Genomic DNA, 16,587 nt, shown 5'->3' on the forward strand with positions numbered 1-16,587 from the left:
GAGCTCTTGCCTTGTCTTGTCTTCCACATTGTCTCTCTGACAATGACATTTTGAGACCTTTTTTTGTCCTTCACCAGTTGCACTGAGGAGCTCATGGTTGTTTTCTAACTAGTCCTATTGAGACACTGTAGAAGGGTGTATAAAAGTTTTGCACACGCAAATTTAGTCAAAGTAGACAAACAAAGGGTATATATGTTTCTGAAATGTTGTGTTTACTTCTATTCATTCACAGAAATAGTGGAATTAAATATAAATAAAATGTGCACCTTGAGAACGTATCTGCCACACTGTATATAGAGAGCTAATGTATTTAACGCAGCTAGCAAGCTAGGTCAATAAGACATTTGCCGAATCGATCCTGCTATTAAGAGCAAATAAACAGACTTGCAACCAGCTAAACCAGTAAAGTAGTTACCAGTAGCTACCGATAACCTGACAGACTGCTAAGAAACAATATAACTCAGTGGCCTTCTCCTAACCTTAGCTGCATAGAGGAGTCCTACAATAAAACGCTGTCATTACTGTAAATAAACCTTTTCAACACCATTCATTCTAACAGGAAAAACAGTGGACGCACATGCTAAAGTGCTAACGCTAACGACAAACAACAGCATGAGCACACAAGACTTTTGATGCTTTGAAATGGAGGAAGTATTAAAATGCAAAAAGAACGAGTTCGCCTGCAGCTGACACAGGGTTGTTGAGGATAGTGAGGGCCAGCAGCTTTCTCAGCTCTCATCTCTACAGTCTTGAGCATGTTCAGCTCCAGGTTGTTCAGACTGTACCAGAGTACTATTCGTTCAACCTCCTGCCGATATACAGACTCATTATCGTCCTGGATAAGTCCAATGACTGTAGTGTCATCTGCAAACTTCAGGAGTTTAACAGACGGGTCATTTGAGGTGCAGTCGTTGGTGTAGAGAGAAAAGAGCAGTGGGGACAGAACACATCCTTGAGCTGACAGACTGGTGTACAGTCAACAACCTTCACTTGAATGTAGACAAGACCAAGGAAATGGTTGTTTACTTCAGGAAAACAAGACACGACCACTCTCCACTCAGCATCAACGGCTCCTCTGTGGAGATCGTTAAGAGCACCAAGTTCCTTGGTGTCCACTTAGCGGAGAACCTCACCTGGTCCCTGAACACCAGCTCTACAGCCAAGAAAGCCCAGCAGCATCTCTACTTCCTCCGGAGGCTGAGAAAGGCCCGTCTCCCTCCACTCATCCGCACCCTCTTCTATCGAGGAACCATAGAGAGCATCCTGAGCAGCTGCATCACTGCCTGGTTTGGGACCTGCACAGCCTCTGACCGTAAGACCCTCCAACGCATTGTGAGGACAGCTGAGAGGATCATCGGAGTCTCTCTCCCCTCCGTCATGGACATTTACACTGCCCGCTGCATCCGCAAAGCAACCAGCATTGTGGATGACTCCACCCACCCTTCACACAGACTGTTCTCCCTCCTGCCATCAGAAAGAAGATAAGCGCAACATCCGGTCCAACGCGACCAGACTCTGCAATAGCTTCTTCCCCCAAGCCATCAGACTTCTCAACTCCAGAGACTGAACTGATGTTTTTTTTCTGTTCCATGAACACTCTCTCTCTCTCTCTCTCTCTCTCTCTCTCTCTCTCCAACCATTTACCCCAGACAACATGGGAAGCATTTTTGCACAAAGCATTTTGCGCAAATAACTACTACCTCACTGGACTTAATATTTATTGCACACTGCATAATTTGCACACTACCCCTAATTATTTATTATTCTCTGTCTGTACTGTGTTGTGATGTCTGTCCGCACTTGTATTGTGTTGCACTTGTGTTCTGTATGCACTGTGTCTATGTTGCCCCATGGTCCTGGAGGAATGTTGTTTCGTTTCACTGTGTACTCTGTATGTAGTTGAAATGACAATAAAACCCACTTGACTTGACTTGACCAGCTTCATCTGTTCCCTGAAAGAATGTCACAATTATCATCAACAATTTAAAGTGTGTCTAAAAAGCTACATGCTTAAATTGAGTGATTAAATTCATTCCGAAGGGTCATTTCTATACTTTGATGGAGGTAGACTGAAAAGACTGAAACTACTATTTCTTTCATTTTTTTCTATACGACGATGCTGACTGGCTGTATGGTTTGGCCTCTAAATTTATATAATATCATTTTGGGTCGAAGATGAATTGCTATTGTTAACAGACCTATGAAGTCTGGGCAATGTTGGGCATGCTTGTGATAGCTAGCCTGTGATGCACCTGCATGAAACAAAAAATACGGTATTCACATTTCGGATGACTAAATTTGTAGTTCTGTTTCTGTGTCTGAATAATACTGTGTTTCTGAATTTTGTTTTCCTCAGTCCGGATGGTCTGTAGAGCAGTGGTACTTCGTTCTTAGGAGTAATGTAAGTGATTACTATTGACGTATTACTGTTTTAGTAACCAAGTTAGCCAGGATGCTAAATGCTAAATTGCACAAATCACCCACTGCCCCAAACACAGCATTTATATATTCTAAAATTCAACGTGCTGCTCTGTACTGTTTTAACTTTATGATCAGCATTTTATTGTTTGTAATAACTAAGTTAGCCATTATGCTGATTGATGGGTTAATAGAAGCTGAAAACAGAGAACTTAAATCACTCCACTGCCACCGACCAGGGCCATTATATATTAATTCTATACTAACATTCAGTGTGTATATGATGTCATGGAATAATTATGTTCACTATAGTGTTACTGTTTATTAATGTTATTAGCTGCATTAGCCAGCTTGCTTATTACCGAAATGCACCTCAGAGCGCCACAGAAGCTCATCCCTACCTGGGGCCATCAAACTTTGTCTGAGACACTATGGTTCATCTGTGCAATACTCAAATTATACAGCTCATATGTGCAATAATAATAATAGTACTGTAATTGAATTTAATATATATGCAATAACATATTTATTATCAGAGTTATTACCACTATGCCACTTTACTATATTCATATAATTTATATATTTGTACAACTGCAATTTCCCTCCTCGGATCAATAAAGTATTTCTGATTCTGAATTACAAGTATCAACACATGGCAGTTCTACAGTTTTTCTGGGACTGGGAGTGCAGATCTGGGCTCTCATCAGTTTCAAGTTATCATTCTAATTGATTATACAATATATAACTATATTGTTATCTGATTTACATTTTTTTTTTCTGATGCTTTCACAGTGTTGACAGTATTGCAATTTTCAATTTGTTTGGTCTGATTGTGCGATTCTGGCTTTTATTGGACATATAATTCTTACCATTTAGCAACATGCCAGCAACCACCTGAGACACGTATCAGCCACCTGGGATAGCATAGCAATCACTAAGCAACTGCCTAGCTACCTAGTGACCTGAAAAAGCAACATCCTAGTAACTTCCTGGAAGTGAGAATCATGTTAACTGCACAAAGGTTTTCTATTTGACTGTTTTCTTCAGGAAATGTACTTTCACATCATAACAGATCCAAATTAAGGATCGTTATAGAGTTCCTGGTGGGTTGGCTGTGTTTAACCCAACAGCAGTAGCAATATCTGGTTGCTTAAATAATTTCAATAATTGTGACATGGCAGTATTAACCATATCCTGCTCATTTGCATGTATACAAGATGCCAAGTGCACATATGAAAAAAATGCACAAATTAACCAAAACATTATGACCTATGATGTAAACAACAATAGTTATAATAATGTCAAGGTCTATATTTGGCATATGGAGCAACTTGCCCCGTCTGAAGTTTGTTGGTAAAGAATACGTCACCACGCATGCGTACCATACAGTACAGGCCGGAGCTGTACTGCGCATGTCCGCTTCACTGACGACGCTGCGTTCTCCCTTTCTGCACCGCAGCGGTTATATTACTGGTCTGTGTTGCTAGTTGTTTTCTTCGTGTTAATTATTAGGTCTGTGATCCGTCAGTTTATCTGGCGAGGTAAGTTAGGCAATTTTGTTCATATTGCATTTTGAGTATTTCTGCCAATAGAAAAGTCTTTTCTTGTTTTGTCGTTAACGTTAGCTATAGCACTTAAGCATGCGCGTTTACTGTTCTTCCTTGTAGCTACGATGAATGATGCTGGCAGCACTAGCTGAAGTTCATCCACATTTATTCCAGCTGATTGTCGTGCAAGTTAGATAGGATAAGTTTTAGGAAATCTGCCTGCTCTTTATGCAGCTAACTAGCTAGTAGAGCGCTTTTGAGTTGTGTTGTTATCCAACGGGTTAGCAGGCTGTCGGCAGGGTAAGGTTAATTTAGCATTAGCTAGCTAGCTAACAAGCAAGCTAGCTAATCTATCAGTCCGTGTGTTTTTGCTGTTAGTAGGATGTATTTGACTAGCTAGCTAACTAGTTGAGAACGGTCTTGTGGCTTGTAACGTTAGCAAGTAATTTAGATATGCTAGCTAGCTACTGTGCGGCACTTAAGACAGCTAGCTATAGCTAACCTAACGTTATATTCCTTAATGGATGCTAACGGTACCTGTTGTTTATTTTCAGGTGGACTGTAAACAATGGCAGACATCAAAAACTTTCTGTATGCGTGGTGCGGAAAAAAGAAATTAACGCCTAACTATGATATACGAGCAGCTGGGAATAAAAACAGGCAAAAGTTTATGTGTGAGGTAAGTGGACATGTTTAGTCAACATCTCTTGCGGATGAAGTGCGTTCTCCTGGCATATACTGGAAAGTAGGATCTCCTATGAGTCCTAGACTGTCCACACACACACACACCCCTCCCCTCCCCCATAAACACATATCAATCCACCTCTGAAAACCACTCAATGACTTCTGAGTGTTTCACTGGTTTCTGCTTGGAGAAAGCAATTTACAATCTGGTTATTTCTCTTAGGTCCGCGTTGATGGTTTCAATTACACTGGGATGGGAAACTCCACCAACAAGAAAGATGCCCAGTCCAATGCTGCCAGGGACTTTGTTAATTACCTTGTTCGAATTGGTGAGATGAGTGCCTCTGAAGTACCTGCATTAGGGGTAAGTATCAGAGGCAGGTGTATTTATTATAGATGCATGATTCTGTTAGAGCCATAACGATATAGTATGTATGGTACGTATTTGGGTAGAATTCATAACGCTACCCCTACCCAGCTAGCATGCCTACACTTCTTGTGTTGACTGACCAACTTAAATAGGTCTTTGTAAAACCAACTTCAGCAAAGGGTCACAAGACATCAGAAAGTAAAACAACCTCAGAATTGGCAAATTCAGCATTTGACAACTCCCTTTTGTTAGAATAAGGGGTTTCGAACATTTTATGTAGGTTTATTTCCATTCTCAATAACAGTTATTCAGATGTTATGTAACTGTACAAAGGCTGCCTTTTAGTAAAGTACGGTGCAGTTACTGCTCATTGCGTGAAACCTATACAAATTATTTGACTGATATTTCTGCTTTTGTAACTCTTTGTAAATTTGAAATTTCTCATTTATGCCAAACCATGTAGATCCATTTCCCAATTCCTATGTTTTATTATAAGCATCAAAATTGCAGATTAGTATCGGCCTGTAATTTGCATATTGACTCATCCCTAATATATTGCTGCTTTCATGCAAAAAAACATATCTTAGCTGTTTTTGTCTATTTGACAATAAGTGTGGCAGTTGTTTAAAGTATTTGATTATTATCTTATTATTTTTGGCTTTGCTTGACAGTGACTAAATATTCCCTTTAGTTCCTACTCACCGTATCTCTTTTGACCATGTTATCTCTCTATTACCAGGCCAGTGTCCCGGATTTGCCTGATGTCAGTAGTAAAGAAGGTGGCGGGTTTGGAAGTCTCCCACCAAATGGCCCCTTACCTCCCCATTTAGTTGTGAAGAACGAGTCAGGTATGACAACTACATGTCAGTTGCCTCCTACGTTGTATGTGCTGTTTCCCCTCTAAATGTCAGCAGTAGTGTCTATGATGTAATTAGCAGTCATTTGTTTCTTACATTTACTGCATTTAGCAGACACTCTTATCCAGATTGACTTACAAAAGTGCATCTCTGTTTACTCAAGAATAACCTCAGCTAGTTTGAATAGATTTAAAAATTCAAAGATACCTCTAAGTTTAGACACCACTAAACACAAGTCAATAAGAGTCGACAAGAGACTGAACAAGCACCTAAGTGGCCTCTCTAGAGAGGAATGGTCGGATTCTCCGGATGTTGAGGAATCTGCATGAGCGAATTAGATTTGCAACATGACTTGAGAACGATAACCGATCATCCATGACTACACCAAGGCTCCAAGCTTCGAGTGACCCGTGAGGAGTCAAAGGAGATGGCAAGATCATTGTAAGGTCCAGCAGTTTCCGGGATGTACAGCAGCTCTGTCTTTCTTGAACATGGTTAAGAGCTTATTTGTATTTGTTTACTCTAAATCAGCATTACTGTTTGTCAGTTATGCAACATAGAACCTTTAGGCTTGAGATTCTGTGGACAGTGGCATGATGAACAGGTTTTAGAGCATTTCAATATGGTGTGAAACACATACACAAGACTCAATCTTTTCTAAATTTTTGTTTTTTGCTTTTAGGGGCTGACCAGGGCTCTGTTCCGGTTCCTGGTGTGACTGGACTGGGCTATTCTGGCTTTGGCAACTCTCAATGGGAGCGAGGGGCCAACCTGCAGGACTACTATGCCAAGAAAGAGGAGCAGGATGCAAAAGCTGTAGGATTTCATACAAATTCTTTAGTAAAAAGGAATAGGCAGACAAGACATAGATTAATCTAAACATTTAAGTTGTTTATGGTAATGCCTTGATTGTCTGTGAGTGACCCTTTCAGTACATTTCCGTTTAATTACAAAAAAGTGTTAAAGTTAGTTGAGCATTGTTAGTAATGCTGATAAACCACTGATTTCCAATTAACACTGTTTTTACATCAGTGTTTCTTGTGCCAGTCCATATGGACCCCCCAGACTGTCCTTTTTTTTATTTTTATTTTTTTTATCCCTGTTCCAAAAAGCATGTCTGAATCAAGTGAATAGACACACTGTATACTAATTATTACTGTCGGTGTGGATTAGTGGGTAAGCCATTCTGGATTAGAGCATCTGCCAAACGTAAATGCAGGCTATAGAGCTAAAATGTAGACCATGTTTAGATCCTCAAACTGCTTATACACGATGCTGAATCATGAGTACTAGCTTGAACTTACTAATGCCTTGTGAATTTACATATTTCCTTTTAGACTCTGGAGTCAGAGGAGGTAGATTTAAATGCTGGCCTTCATGGCAATTGGACGCTTGAAAATGCCAAGGCGCGACTGAACCAGTTTTTCCAAAAGGAGAAAATCCAAACAGACTACAAATACAGTCAAGTGGGGCCTGACCACAACAGGTTTGGATGTTGGAAAAAATAAATTCCAAAAACTCTTATACAATTATCATGACTGAAGCAATGCAGTTTATTTATTTTTATGTTCAGTGACAGTAGCAAAGGCAAATTCGAAAGGGAATCTATCTCTCTCAGTTTTCGAGAGTATGTTTTTCTGCTGGACTATAATATGAAATGAGAGAACTTCTTGGGGTACATGTAACCCCAAGGAGATCTCGGCAAAAGTATATTGACTGGGTTTCCGACACATGTTCTCTACTACTTTAACAGGTATATCCTGATTTGGTCTCTTTCTCAAAGTCTCTGACTTTGTTTTTGGCATCTGATTTGAAATACTCTTGAGGTTGATTGACGTAGCTATAAAATGACAGAACTGTGAAATGATATAAGCAAGGAGGAAAACGCTGATGCCAGAAATCACATCCTTACATGACAAACATGTGGTATTGCTTAGGCCGCACTAAGTTGCCATATGTTGAGGTCTGTGATTGGATGAATGCTGGAGTGCTTGGGCTGCAGTAATGTATGGATGTGATTTCTGGTGTCACTCCTCCATCAGGAATGGAGGCCTCCGTGGCTGAGACGGAAGTGTTCTGATTCATGGTTGGAAGTCTGGCAGAAAAAACATACCTGCTCAAGATGGAGTGGTCATATGTGGACACTTCTATTCATGAAATGGCGCTCAACTGATAAGCAGTTGAAGGTAGAGATCAGTTTTTTGATACAACTGTGTGTGTGTGTGTGTGTGTGTGTGTGTGTGTGTGTGTGTGTGTGTGTGTGTATATATTGCTCCTTTTGTTTTTCAAGAAGTACTAGGGTTTAGACATATGTATGAAATATGGCCTAGAGCATATTACAGGGGCATACTTGCCATTGAGAGAATGTGATTACGCTAGGGCTTGGTATGTATTTTGGGATGTAGTTGTTATTATTCTTGCTTATCTAGTTATTCATTTATGTCAAATATGTTTTGGCTTTAGGAGCTTCATTGCAGAAATGACCATCTTCATAAGACAGCTAGGAAGAAGTAAGTACCTGTTTAGTGTAGTAGCATATTTGCACATTCCATGGTAATTGTTGGAGCAGCAGCAAGTGATCTGCTTTTGATGGTTGTTTGTGTCCTCACTAATGCTGCTTCTTCAATGCACAGAGATCTTTGCTCGTGAACATGGCTCCAATAAGAAGCTAGCAGCACAGTCATGTGCTCTCTCCCTGGTTCGACAGCTGTACCACTTGGGTGTCATCGAGGCTTTTACAGGGCAGACAAAGAAGAAAGAAGGAGAGACGGTGAGTTCAGTGGTGCAAATTAGCTGGACCTTAACAGGCACAATGTGTTTAGAGCCCATTTTTGGTAACGGCTAATGTTTGTCCTGTCTTTCACCAAAATGATAGGTGGAAGAGTACGAGGTGAATGTTAGTGAGGACCTGAAGCACCAACTACAGAGCGTTGTACAGGAGCTTGGCGTCCACATTCCTCCACCTGTATGTGTTCAGTTCTCTGTTCTGTTTCACAACAGATAATATTGTTGTCACATTGCAGCTCGGTCAAAACTCATGTCTCTCCTCTCATTGCCACAGGATCCTAGTGGTCCAGTGTCTCTTATCCAAGGGAAGATGGCCCATTTCGAGCCATCGCAGAGACAGAGCTTAGCTGGTGTGGTTCCCTGGTCCCCCCCTCAAGTCAACTGGAACCCGTGGACCAGCTCCAATATTGATGAGGGTCCACTGGCGTTTGTAAGTTTTGTTGTGGTCTCTTTCCACTGAGGGATGGGGTAGAGCTCAATGTTGGAACTACCCCAACCCAGCTAGCATCTTGCATCTTATTGTCTGTATTTGTGAAAAGCCTGCCATTTTTTTTTTTCCTTGGCAGTGCACCCCAGAGCAGATCAGCTCAGACCTACAGCAGGAGCTCAACTATCAGGTGGAGCATGACACAAACCTACACACGGTAAGACACTGCGTTGTTTTGGTGTTGTGATATCATGTTATGGGACTCTATTTAAAAAAAAGATTCTTTCTCAGGTATATATATATATGAATACACATTACTTGATGACCTTGAAGCCCTCAATCTTCTCTTTAAAGAAGGTCATGAGTAAAATTGCGTGCACTTTTGAGTGTTCTCCTTTTGGGTAATGCTGAGTACCAGTTGGCTGTATGTTTGGCAGATGATGCAGGATCGAGAGCAGCTACCAGTAAAGAAGTTTGAGGAAGAAATCATGAATGCCATCCACAATAATCCAGTGGTGATCATCCGTGGAGCCACAGGTTGTGGCAAGACCACCCAAGTGCCACAGTATATTCTGGATCAGTTTATCCATGGAGGCAGAGCATCAGAGTGTAACATTGTTGTCACTCAGGTGAGCCAGCGGACTGTGTTTTTTTTTTTTTTGTTGTTTTTTTTTGTGTGCACAATTTTTATTTGTGTTTTAGCCCCATTTTGCCCCACCGACAATTTCTGTATGCGCTCTTTAGCCTCGACGAATCAGTGCTGTGTCTGTGGCTGAACGAGTGGCATATGAGAGAGGCGAGGAAGTGGGGAAAAGCTGTGGCTACAGCGTGCGCTTTGAGTCTATCCTGCCCAGGCCACATGCAAGCATCCTCTTCTGCACTGTTGGTGGGTTAACATGTCACTGCCTCAAAACACAGTAAAACCTGTAATTTAGACTGTGCTTACATACGTGACTGTAATGGTTATGTCAGACTCTTCCTTTAAATGATCAGATTCATATTTTCAACAATCATCATCATCAGATTACAAGTTTATTTGTCTTACCTGCAAAAAGTCATAGTTTCTGCTGCCATAACAGCACTTTTCAACAACTTGCTCAATTATTTTGCTTGGTTTTCTTCTGAAGGTGTACTTCTGAGGAAGCTAGAAGCAGGTATACGAGGAATCAGTCATGTGATAGTGGATGAAATCCATGAGAGAGACATTAATGTAAGTGTGAAGATATCTACTGTAGTGTTTGTAGGTATCCTAGGTGATACAAGCTTGTTTTAGTGCCATATTAAAAGTAAGCAAAGTGCATGTGTGTCTTCAGACTGACTTCCTGATGGTGGTATTGAGGGACGTGGTCCAGGCCTTCCCAGATGTTCGCATTGTTCTAATGTCTGCCACCATTGACACCACCATGTTCAGAGAGTACTTCTTCAAATGCCCTGTCATAGAAGTGTTTGGACGCACATACCCTGTGCAAGGTGGGTGATTATTTGGTGTGTGTGTGGTTTTTTTTATTTATTTTATTATTATTTATTTATTATTTTATTATTATTATTTTTTTTTTTGCTGGAATGCAATGGGCATTTAGAGAATGAAATGACCCTGTCATATTACTAAATTAATGCAGTTGTCGTCTGTTGGACAGAGCAAGACAGTATTTTAAAAGAAAAAGCTATTGATAATGTGTGATTGGTAGATATTTGAACCAGTGTTTTTATCCCTTACAGAATATTTCCTGGAGGACTGCATTCAGATGACACAGTTTGTGCCTCCTCCAATGGACAGGAAGAAAAAAGACAAAGATGAGGAAGGTGGCGAGGATGAGGTTAGCAAAACAGTCCTTTATTTATGGTTTTTATTATTTTGTTGTTTTTTTTCATTTACTCCCATTAACATTGTGTTAAATACTGCTTATCTAACTGGGGATTTTGTGAATCACCCGGGTCACTTAGTTAATAGTAATCTTGTTTATACAGATGTCTGATGACAAAAAAATATATATATTATTGTAAATACAGTTTCTGATTGTATATTTGTTTTGCATTCACTGCATGGAGTTTTCTCTATATCTGTGTGTCATCTTTCCTAGGTGAACTGTAATTTGGTGTGTGGGCCAGAGTATGGTCCAGAGACCAAGCGTTCAATGTCCCAGTTAAATGAGAAGGAGACACCATTTGAGCTTATGGAGGCCCTGCTGAAGTATATTGAGACCTTGCAGGTGGCTGGAGCAGTGCTGGTGTTTTTGCCAGGGTGGAATCTGATCTACTCTATGCAGAAACACCTGGAGATGAACCCACACTTTGGTGAGTTCCTCTTAGTGTTAGCCACATACTCCTGATATACTGTTCTAATGATAATATAGTGGACAAGACTGTGCACTACATCAAGTAGCTAAAAATATTAGAAACCCTTGAAGTGAATTACTAATGAGCACAGCCAGTTAGATTTTAAACAGACTGATTCTATAGGATGTCTTATGTAAGGACTCTTCACCTGTTGTCATGGTTTGAAGTCATGGTTATCGTTATGATTAACGACACAGAACTGTTAATGTTGGCATTGCTTAATGATAATTCTTTGTGTGTGTGTAAAGGGAGCCAGCGTTACAGGATCTTGCCCCTCCACTCTCAGATCCCCAGAGAGGAGCAGAGGAGGGTGTTTGAGCCTGTACCTGATGGAGTGACAAAGGTCTGTGTATTGCTCACTTATTTACTTTGAGCTTTTTCATGCATTTAACATTGATTATTTTACAAGACTAGTTTAAGTTTGCTTATATTTTGTGAGAGTGTGTATTCTAACAAGCACACTTTTATGCTATGATGATGCTTATCTCAGCCAATTGTGTTTTGGGAGTGTTTTGAGGAATCAAAGCCTGCAAATTAAACACTAAATTTGGATATTGTGTTCACAGGTAATTTTGTCAACAAATATCGCAGAGACCAGTATTACCATCAATGACGTGGTCTATGTAATCGACTCCTGCAAGTAGGTATCATTGGAAATGTTTCAGCTCAGCACTCGCTGTGCTGGAATACAAAAATAATCTGATGGTGTTCTGTGTTTCTAACCACTCAGACAAAAAGTAAAGCTGTTTACTTCCCACAACAACATGACCAACTACGCCACAGTGTGGGCCTCCAAAACCAACCTGGAGCAGAGGAAAGGGCGAGCAGGTCGCGTTAGACCAGGCTTCTGTTTCCACCTTTGCAGCCGAGCACGCTTCGACAAGTGAGCACTTAGACACTAAATGACCTCATTGTTTCACGAAGAGTTTAAAAACACAAACTGAGAATACAGATAATCCTAGTCTAACATCTACTTCATTCCATTCACAGTAATGGTGAGAGCTTTCTGTGGTGACTGTTTTACAGACTAGAGACCCACATGACTCCGGAGATCTTCCGCACGCCACTGCATGAAGTGGCACTGAGTATTAAACTTCTCAGACTGGGGGGTATTGGCCAGTTTCTTTCCAAAGCCATTGAGCCTCCTCCACTGGATGCTGTCATTGAAGCTGAACACACCCTCCGAGGTACTGCATATGTCCTCCACAGATTTGTTTAAGCAATTACTTAATGAGTAAAAAGTAGTTAGTTTTGGAAGTTGAATTTGTGCATCTCAGTTGGTGTGTAGAGGAGGTTCTAGAGGTGGCCTAACCTCTAGAAACGACTCTAGTTTCAGTTTTTACCTGTATAATGACAGTAAAATGTGTTAAAATCTAAATAAGGCTTACTTGTAATGTTCAATAGTAGTATACTGTTAATATGGTGGTATTGTAGTGAACGGTCTATTGTGTTGCTTTGAACTGCAAAATGTTTTTCATGAAGCAGTTGGCTAATGTTCTCATTGTGGAGAGGATTATGAAACATTGTCAATTTGGAATAAGGTTGTCTAGGCCTACTAACAAGTCAACTGTTTTTTGTTTGTTTGTTTGTTTGTTTTCCTCCCAGAGCTGGATGCCTTGGACTGTAATGATGAGCTGACCCCACTGGGACGCATCCTGGCTAAACTGCCCATTGAGCCTCGCCTGGGAAAGATGATGATAATGGGCTGCATCTTAAAGTGAGTGTGTGCGTGTGTGTGTTTTGTTTCTGTTTTTTTTTGTTTGTTTGTTTTCCTTTTTTTCTCATCTTCCCCCATTTTGCATCTGTAGCCCACTAGCTAAGCTAGTTTATTTTTATTTTTTTTGTTTAACTAACCCATTTGGCCATGTTGGACACAGAACAGAAATGACACATCAGACACGTTGTAATTTTGAAATACTTTTGAAATAACATTTGAAATACTTCGTATTTAAGAGTACTTCTATACCGTATATGGTATTACCAATATACTACCCAAGCTTAGTTTACTGTTAGCTTTTCAGTGTTTTAAGACTGTATTGCTCAGCACTTAATTGTTCCTTTTTTTGTCTTCTTTTTTTTATGTCTAATCCTTCTAGTGTGGGAGACGCAGTGTGCACCATTTCTGCAGCTTCTTGTTTTCCTGAGCCCTTCATTAATGAGGGCAAACGTCTGGGATATGTTCACAGAAACTTTGCAGGCACTCGATTTTCCGACCATGTGGCCTTGCTTTCTGTTTTTCAGGCCTGGGATGAAGTCAGGTAAGATTTCCCAAGCCACCTAATTGCATTTGACATGAGACCTTAGCTTTTAAGGGACACGGCTTACAGGAAACATCATGTGACGAAATATGATGCTTTCATTAGATTTTAAGAAACCTTATACATAAAATTAGGTAGAAAAGAACCAAAAAATGCGAATTGTTTATTTTGTGTTCCTTTTAGGATGGGTGGTGAAGAAGCAGAAACCAGATTCTGCGAGCATAAGCGTCTGCATATGTCGACTTTAAGGATGACGTGGGAGGCTAAGGTCCAGCTGAAAGAAATCCTCATTAATTCAGGCTTTCCTGAAGGTCAGCGAATATTACCTGCATTTTAAAACCCCAGCCAGGAATTGAGTTACTAACAAACTGCTCCTACACTACCAAAAAGAGAAGCATGGTAGCTGTATGTATAAAGGAGGGCCTGAACTGAACTCTGAAGTGGTATCGGGGCCAGTCAATAAAACTGTTGTGAGCTTTACGGATTATGAACATGTGTTTCCATTCCCATTTAAGAATTGAATGAATATTTTGTTTTTGTGCAGAGTGCCTAATGAACCAGATATTCAACAATGTGGGACCAGACAATAACCTTGACGTGGTGATCACCCTCTTGACCTTTGGCTCCTACCCAAACGTCTGTTACCACAAGGAAAAGAGAAAGATCTTGACAACAGAAGGAAGGAATGCGCTTATTCACAAGTCTTCTGTAAACTGTCCCTTCAGTAGCCAAGACATGACGTATCCATCACCTTTCTTTGTCTTTGGGGAAAAGGTTGGTTTGGTGTTTTTGCTTTGTTCTAGAATTTATTTTTATGAACACTCACCTAGGTATTAAAGGCATCTGCTTTTGTTTATTACAGATTCGAACCCGAGCCATCTCAGCCAAAGGAATGACAATGGTCAGCCCTCTTCAGCTGATTTTGTTTGCTTCAAAGAAAATCACTTCAACTGGGGATGTTGTTGAGCTTGATGACTGGTAAGTTTAAACCACATTAAACCTTGTTGACGACATTGGGATCTGCAGACATGCCTATTGTATTTTAAGCTTGATTTACAAGCCATTAAGAAAAATTGCCCCTTCATAGGATCAAGCTACGAATTCCACATGAAGTTGCTGGTGCCTTGGCTGCACTAAGGGCTGCAATGGAGGCACTTGTGGTGGAGGTGACCAAAGACCCAGAATACATTCGGAATATGGATCCTACCAATGAACGCCTCCTCAATGTCATACGCTTCCTGTCCAGACCCTCTTCTGCTGGACTTAACCTTATGGCCAGCAATCCACGGTGAGACAGTGACACTCGCACACTATCTTTACTCTGATTCCATTTAAAAATGCTTTCATGTTGTTATTGCTATAGTCACCTTAAAGTCTATTAATCCAAACATTTTATGGAAACTTTATTTAATACTAGAAGTTTCTTATCAAGCTTTTTCCTGTTGCATAGTAAATATTGATATATATTTTTTTCCCCCTTTTTTAGCTTTGGAGATGGCCCACGGCCACCAAAAATGTCTCGGATGGATGGAGATGGAGGATTTCGAGGGCGTGGAGGGTACCAGGGTGGTAGAGGTTTCAGAGGTGGTGGAGATGGAGGATATGGAGGTGGTAGGGGTGGGGGATACAGAGGAGGTGGTGGTGGTGGGTACCGTGGAGGGTACAGGGGGTCTGGAGGATATGGAGGAGGAGGATACAGGGGGTCTGGTGGATACCGAGGCGGAGGCGGAGGTGGAGGTGGGTATGGGGGAGGTCGAGGATATAATCGAGGTGGATATGGAGGATATTAGGGAGACTTCTGAGCACATGTCTACAGATAAAAGGTTTTTTATTGGACTTGGTTGTTTATTAACCCCACCTTTCTCGGAGTTCTTTGTACAGTTCAGTTATTTTTGCAATACATGTTATTTAAGTGTAAACCCTTCTGTAGGGTAGATATGCAATGTGGTTTATGTTTAATTCTGTTGCATATTAGTCAGAAATTGACCAACTGTTTTGTTCTTAACTGGTTTGTCCATGGAATAATGTCATAAATTGAAAACAGCTGTGGAGCACTTTTTTCCCTCCACTGTATTGCTGTGAGATACACACAGAATTGGTGCATGGTGATATACTGTAATTACATAGCCATGCGTATATGTGACATTAGGGCAAGCAACTTGGTAATTTTCATTGTAAGTTGTTGACCTATTAAAATATATACTATATGACAAGAAATCATTCCTTAATTCGATGCGCAAAATGTCATTCGTTAAACTGTTAAGTGGCTTGTAATCTGTTTTGAACACTTTTTTTTCCCTATAAAAATAAGCGCCTGACATCACAAATGGGTCCAGATTTGAGTGTAATAAACTGTGAATAAATATTTGATCGTTTGTTTTTATCTGTCTTGCAACTGATAACAAGAACCATTAAATAACATTAAGACAAGCCCTTAAATCAGTGTTCTATAATTTAATTTGATTTCTAGTATTTAATGATTGTACCAACATCTTGATCAATAGGCGCACATTAACAAGGCTGTTGGATTTGGGTATGACTGACAGAGGTTTACTGAAGTATTCATGTGCACATTACTATATCTGTTAGACACATGCTGGTTTTTAAGACATTAACACTAATGTGAGGAGACAGAAATGGTTTTCTGCCCTCAGAATGCAGAGGGTAAGAAAGGATGTCATTCAAGTTCATATGCGTGTGAAGAAAGGCGAGTGAACACTTTTGGCAATATAGTGTATACATTGTTTGCTTACCTGCCTTCGCATGAACTTGAGTGACATCCTATTCTTAATCCGTAGGGTTTAATAAAGTTTTTTACCATTCTTCCAGAAGTGCATTTGTGAGGTCCGACACTGAAGGCCTGGCTTGCAGTTTATACGCATGGACAAAATTGTTGGTACCC

General features: G+C 40.4%; 1 protein-coding gene across 2 annotated transcripts; it reads left to right on the forward strand.

The window, feature by feature from the left end:
- Positions 1 to 3,847: 3,847 nt before the first annotated feature.
- Positions 3,848 to 16,050, forward strand: dhx9 (DEAH (Asp-Glu-Ala-His) box helicase 9). 2 transcript variants are annotated; one of them, XM_072688265.1, is made up of 28 exons: positions 3,848 to 3,959; positions 4,520 to 4,644; positions 4,873 to 5,013; positions 5,759 to 5,867; positions 6,559 to 6,692; positions 7,214 to 7,362; positions 8,340 to 8,386; positions 8,510 to 8,646; positions 8,752 to 8,841; positions 8,938 to 9,093; positions 9,230 to 9,307; positions 9,528 to 9,719; positions 9,835 to 9,976; positions 10,218 to 10,300; positions 10,404 to 10,560; positions 10,810 to 10,907; positions 11,172 to 11,385; positions 11,676 to 11,770; positions 11,994 to 12,067; positions 12,158 to 12,310; positions 12,454 to 12,614; positions 13,033 to 13,144; positions 13,524 to 13,685; positions 13,869 to 13,996; positions 14,230 to 14,459; positions 14,548 to 14,663; positions 14,773 to 14,973; positions 15,172 to 16,050. In XM_072688265.1, the coding sequence occupies exons 2-28, from the start codon at positions 4,534 to 4,536 to the stop codon at positions 15,473 to 15,475; spliced, it is 3,774 nt and encodes a 1,257-aa protein (XP_072544366.1). In that variant the 5' UTR covers positions 3,848 to 3,959; positions 4,520 to 4,533; the 3' UTR covers positions 15,476 to 16,050. The 2 variants fall into 2 exon arrangements, with proteins under 2 accessions (XP_072544366.1, XP_072544367.1); XM_072688266.1 differs by lacking the exons at positions 3,848 to 3,959; positions 4,520 to 4,644; positions 4,873 to 5,013; ... (1 more) ...; positions 6,559 to 6,692; positions 7,214 to 7,362 and adding an exon at positions 7,401 to 8,062.
- Positions 16,051 to 16,587: the final 537 nt, after the last annotated feature.

Source organism: Salminus brasiliensis, chromosome 9 (genome assembly GCF_030463535.1).
Source record: "Salminus brasiliensis chromosome 9, fSalBra1.hap2, whole genome shotgun sequence".
NCBI classification, from domain to species: domain Eukaryota; kingdom Metazoa; phylum Chordata; class Actinopteri; order Characiformes; family Bryconidae; genus Salminus; species Salminus brasiliensis.

What these genes read in the sequence shown, in the direction of transcription:
- dhx9 (XM_072688265.1), top strand. Translation starts at nt 4,534, where the DNA reads ATGGCAGACATCAAAAACTTTCTGTATGCGTGGTGCGGAAAAAAGAAA. An exon ending in GGCAAAAGTTTATGTGTGAG is followed by an intron (nt 4,645 to 4,872) that starts GTAAGTGGACAT and finishes TATTTCTCTTAG; the next exon opens with GTCCGCGTTGATGGTTTCAA. An exon ending in AGGAGCAGGATGCAAAAGCT is followed by an intron (nt 6,693 to 7,213) that starts GTAGGATTTCAT and finishes ATTTCCTTTTAG; the next exon opens with ACTCTGGAGTCAGAGGAGGT.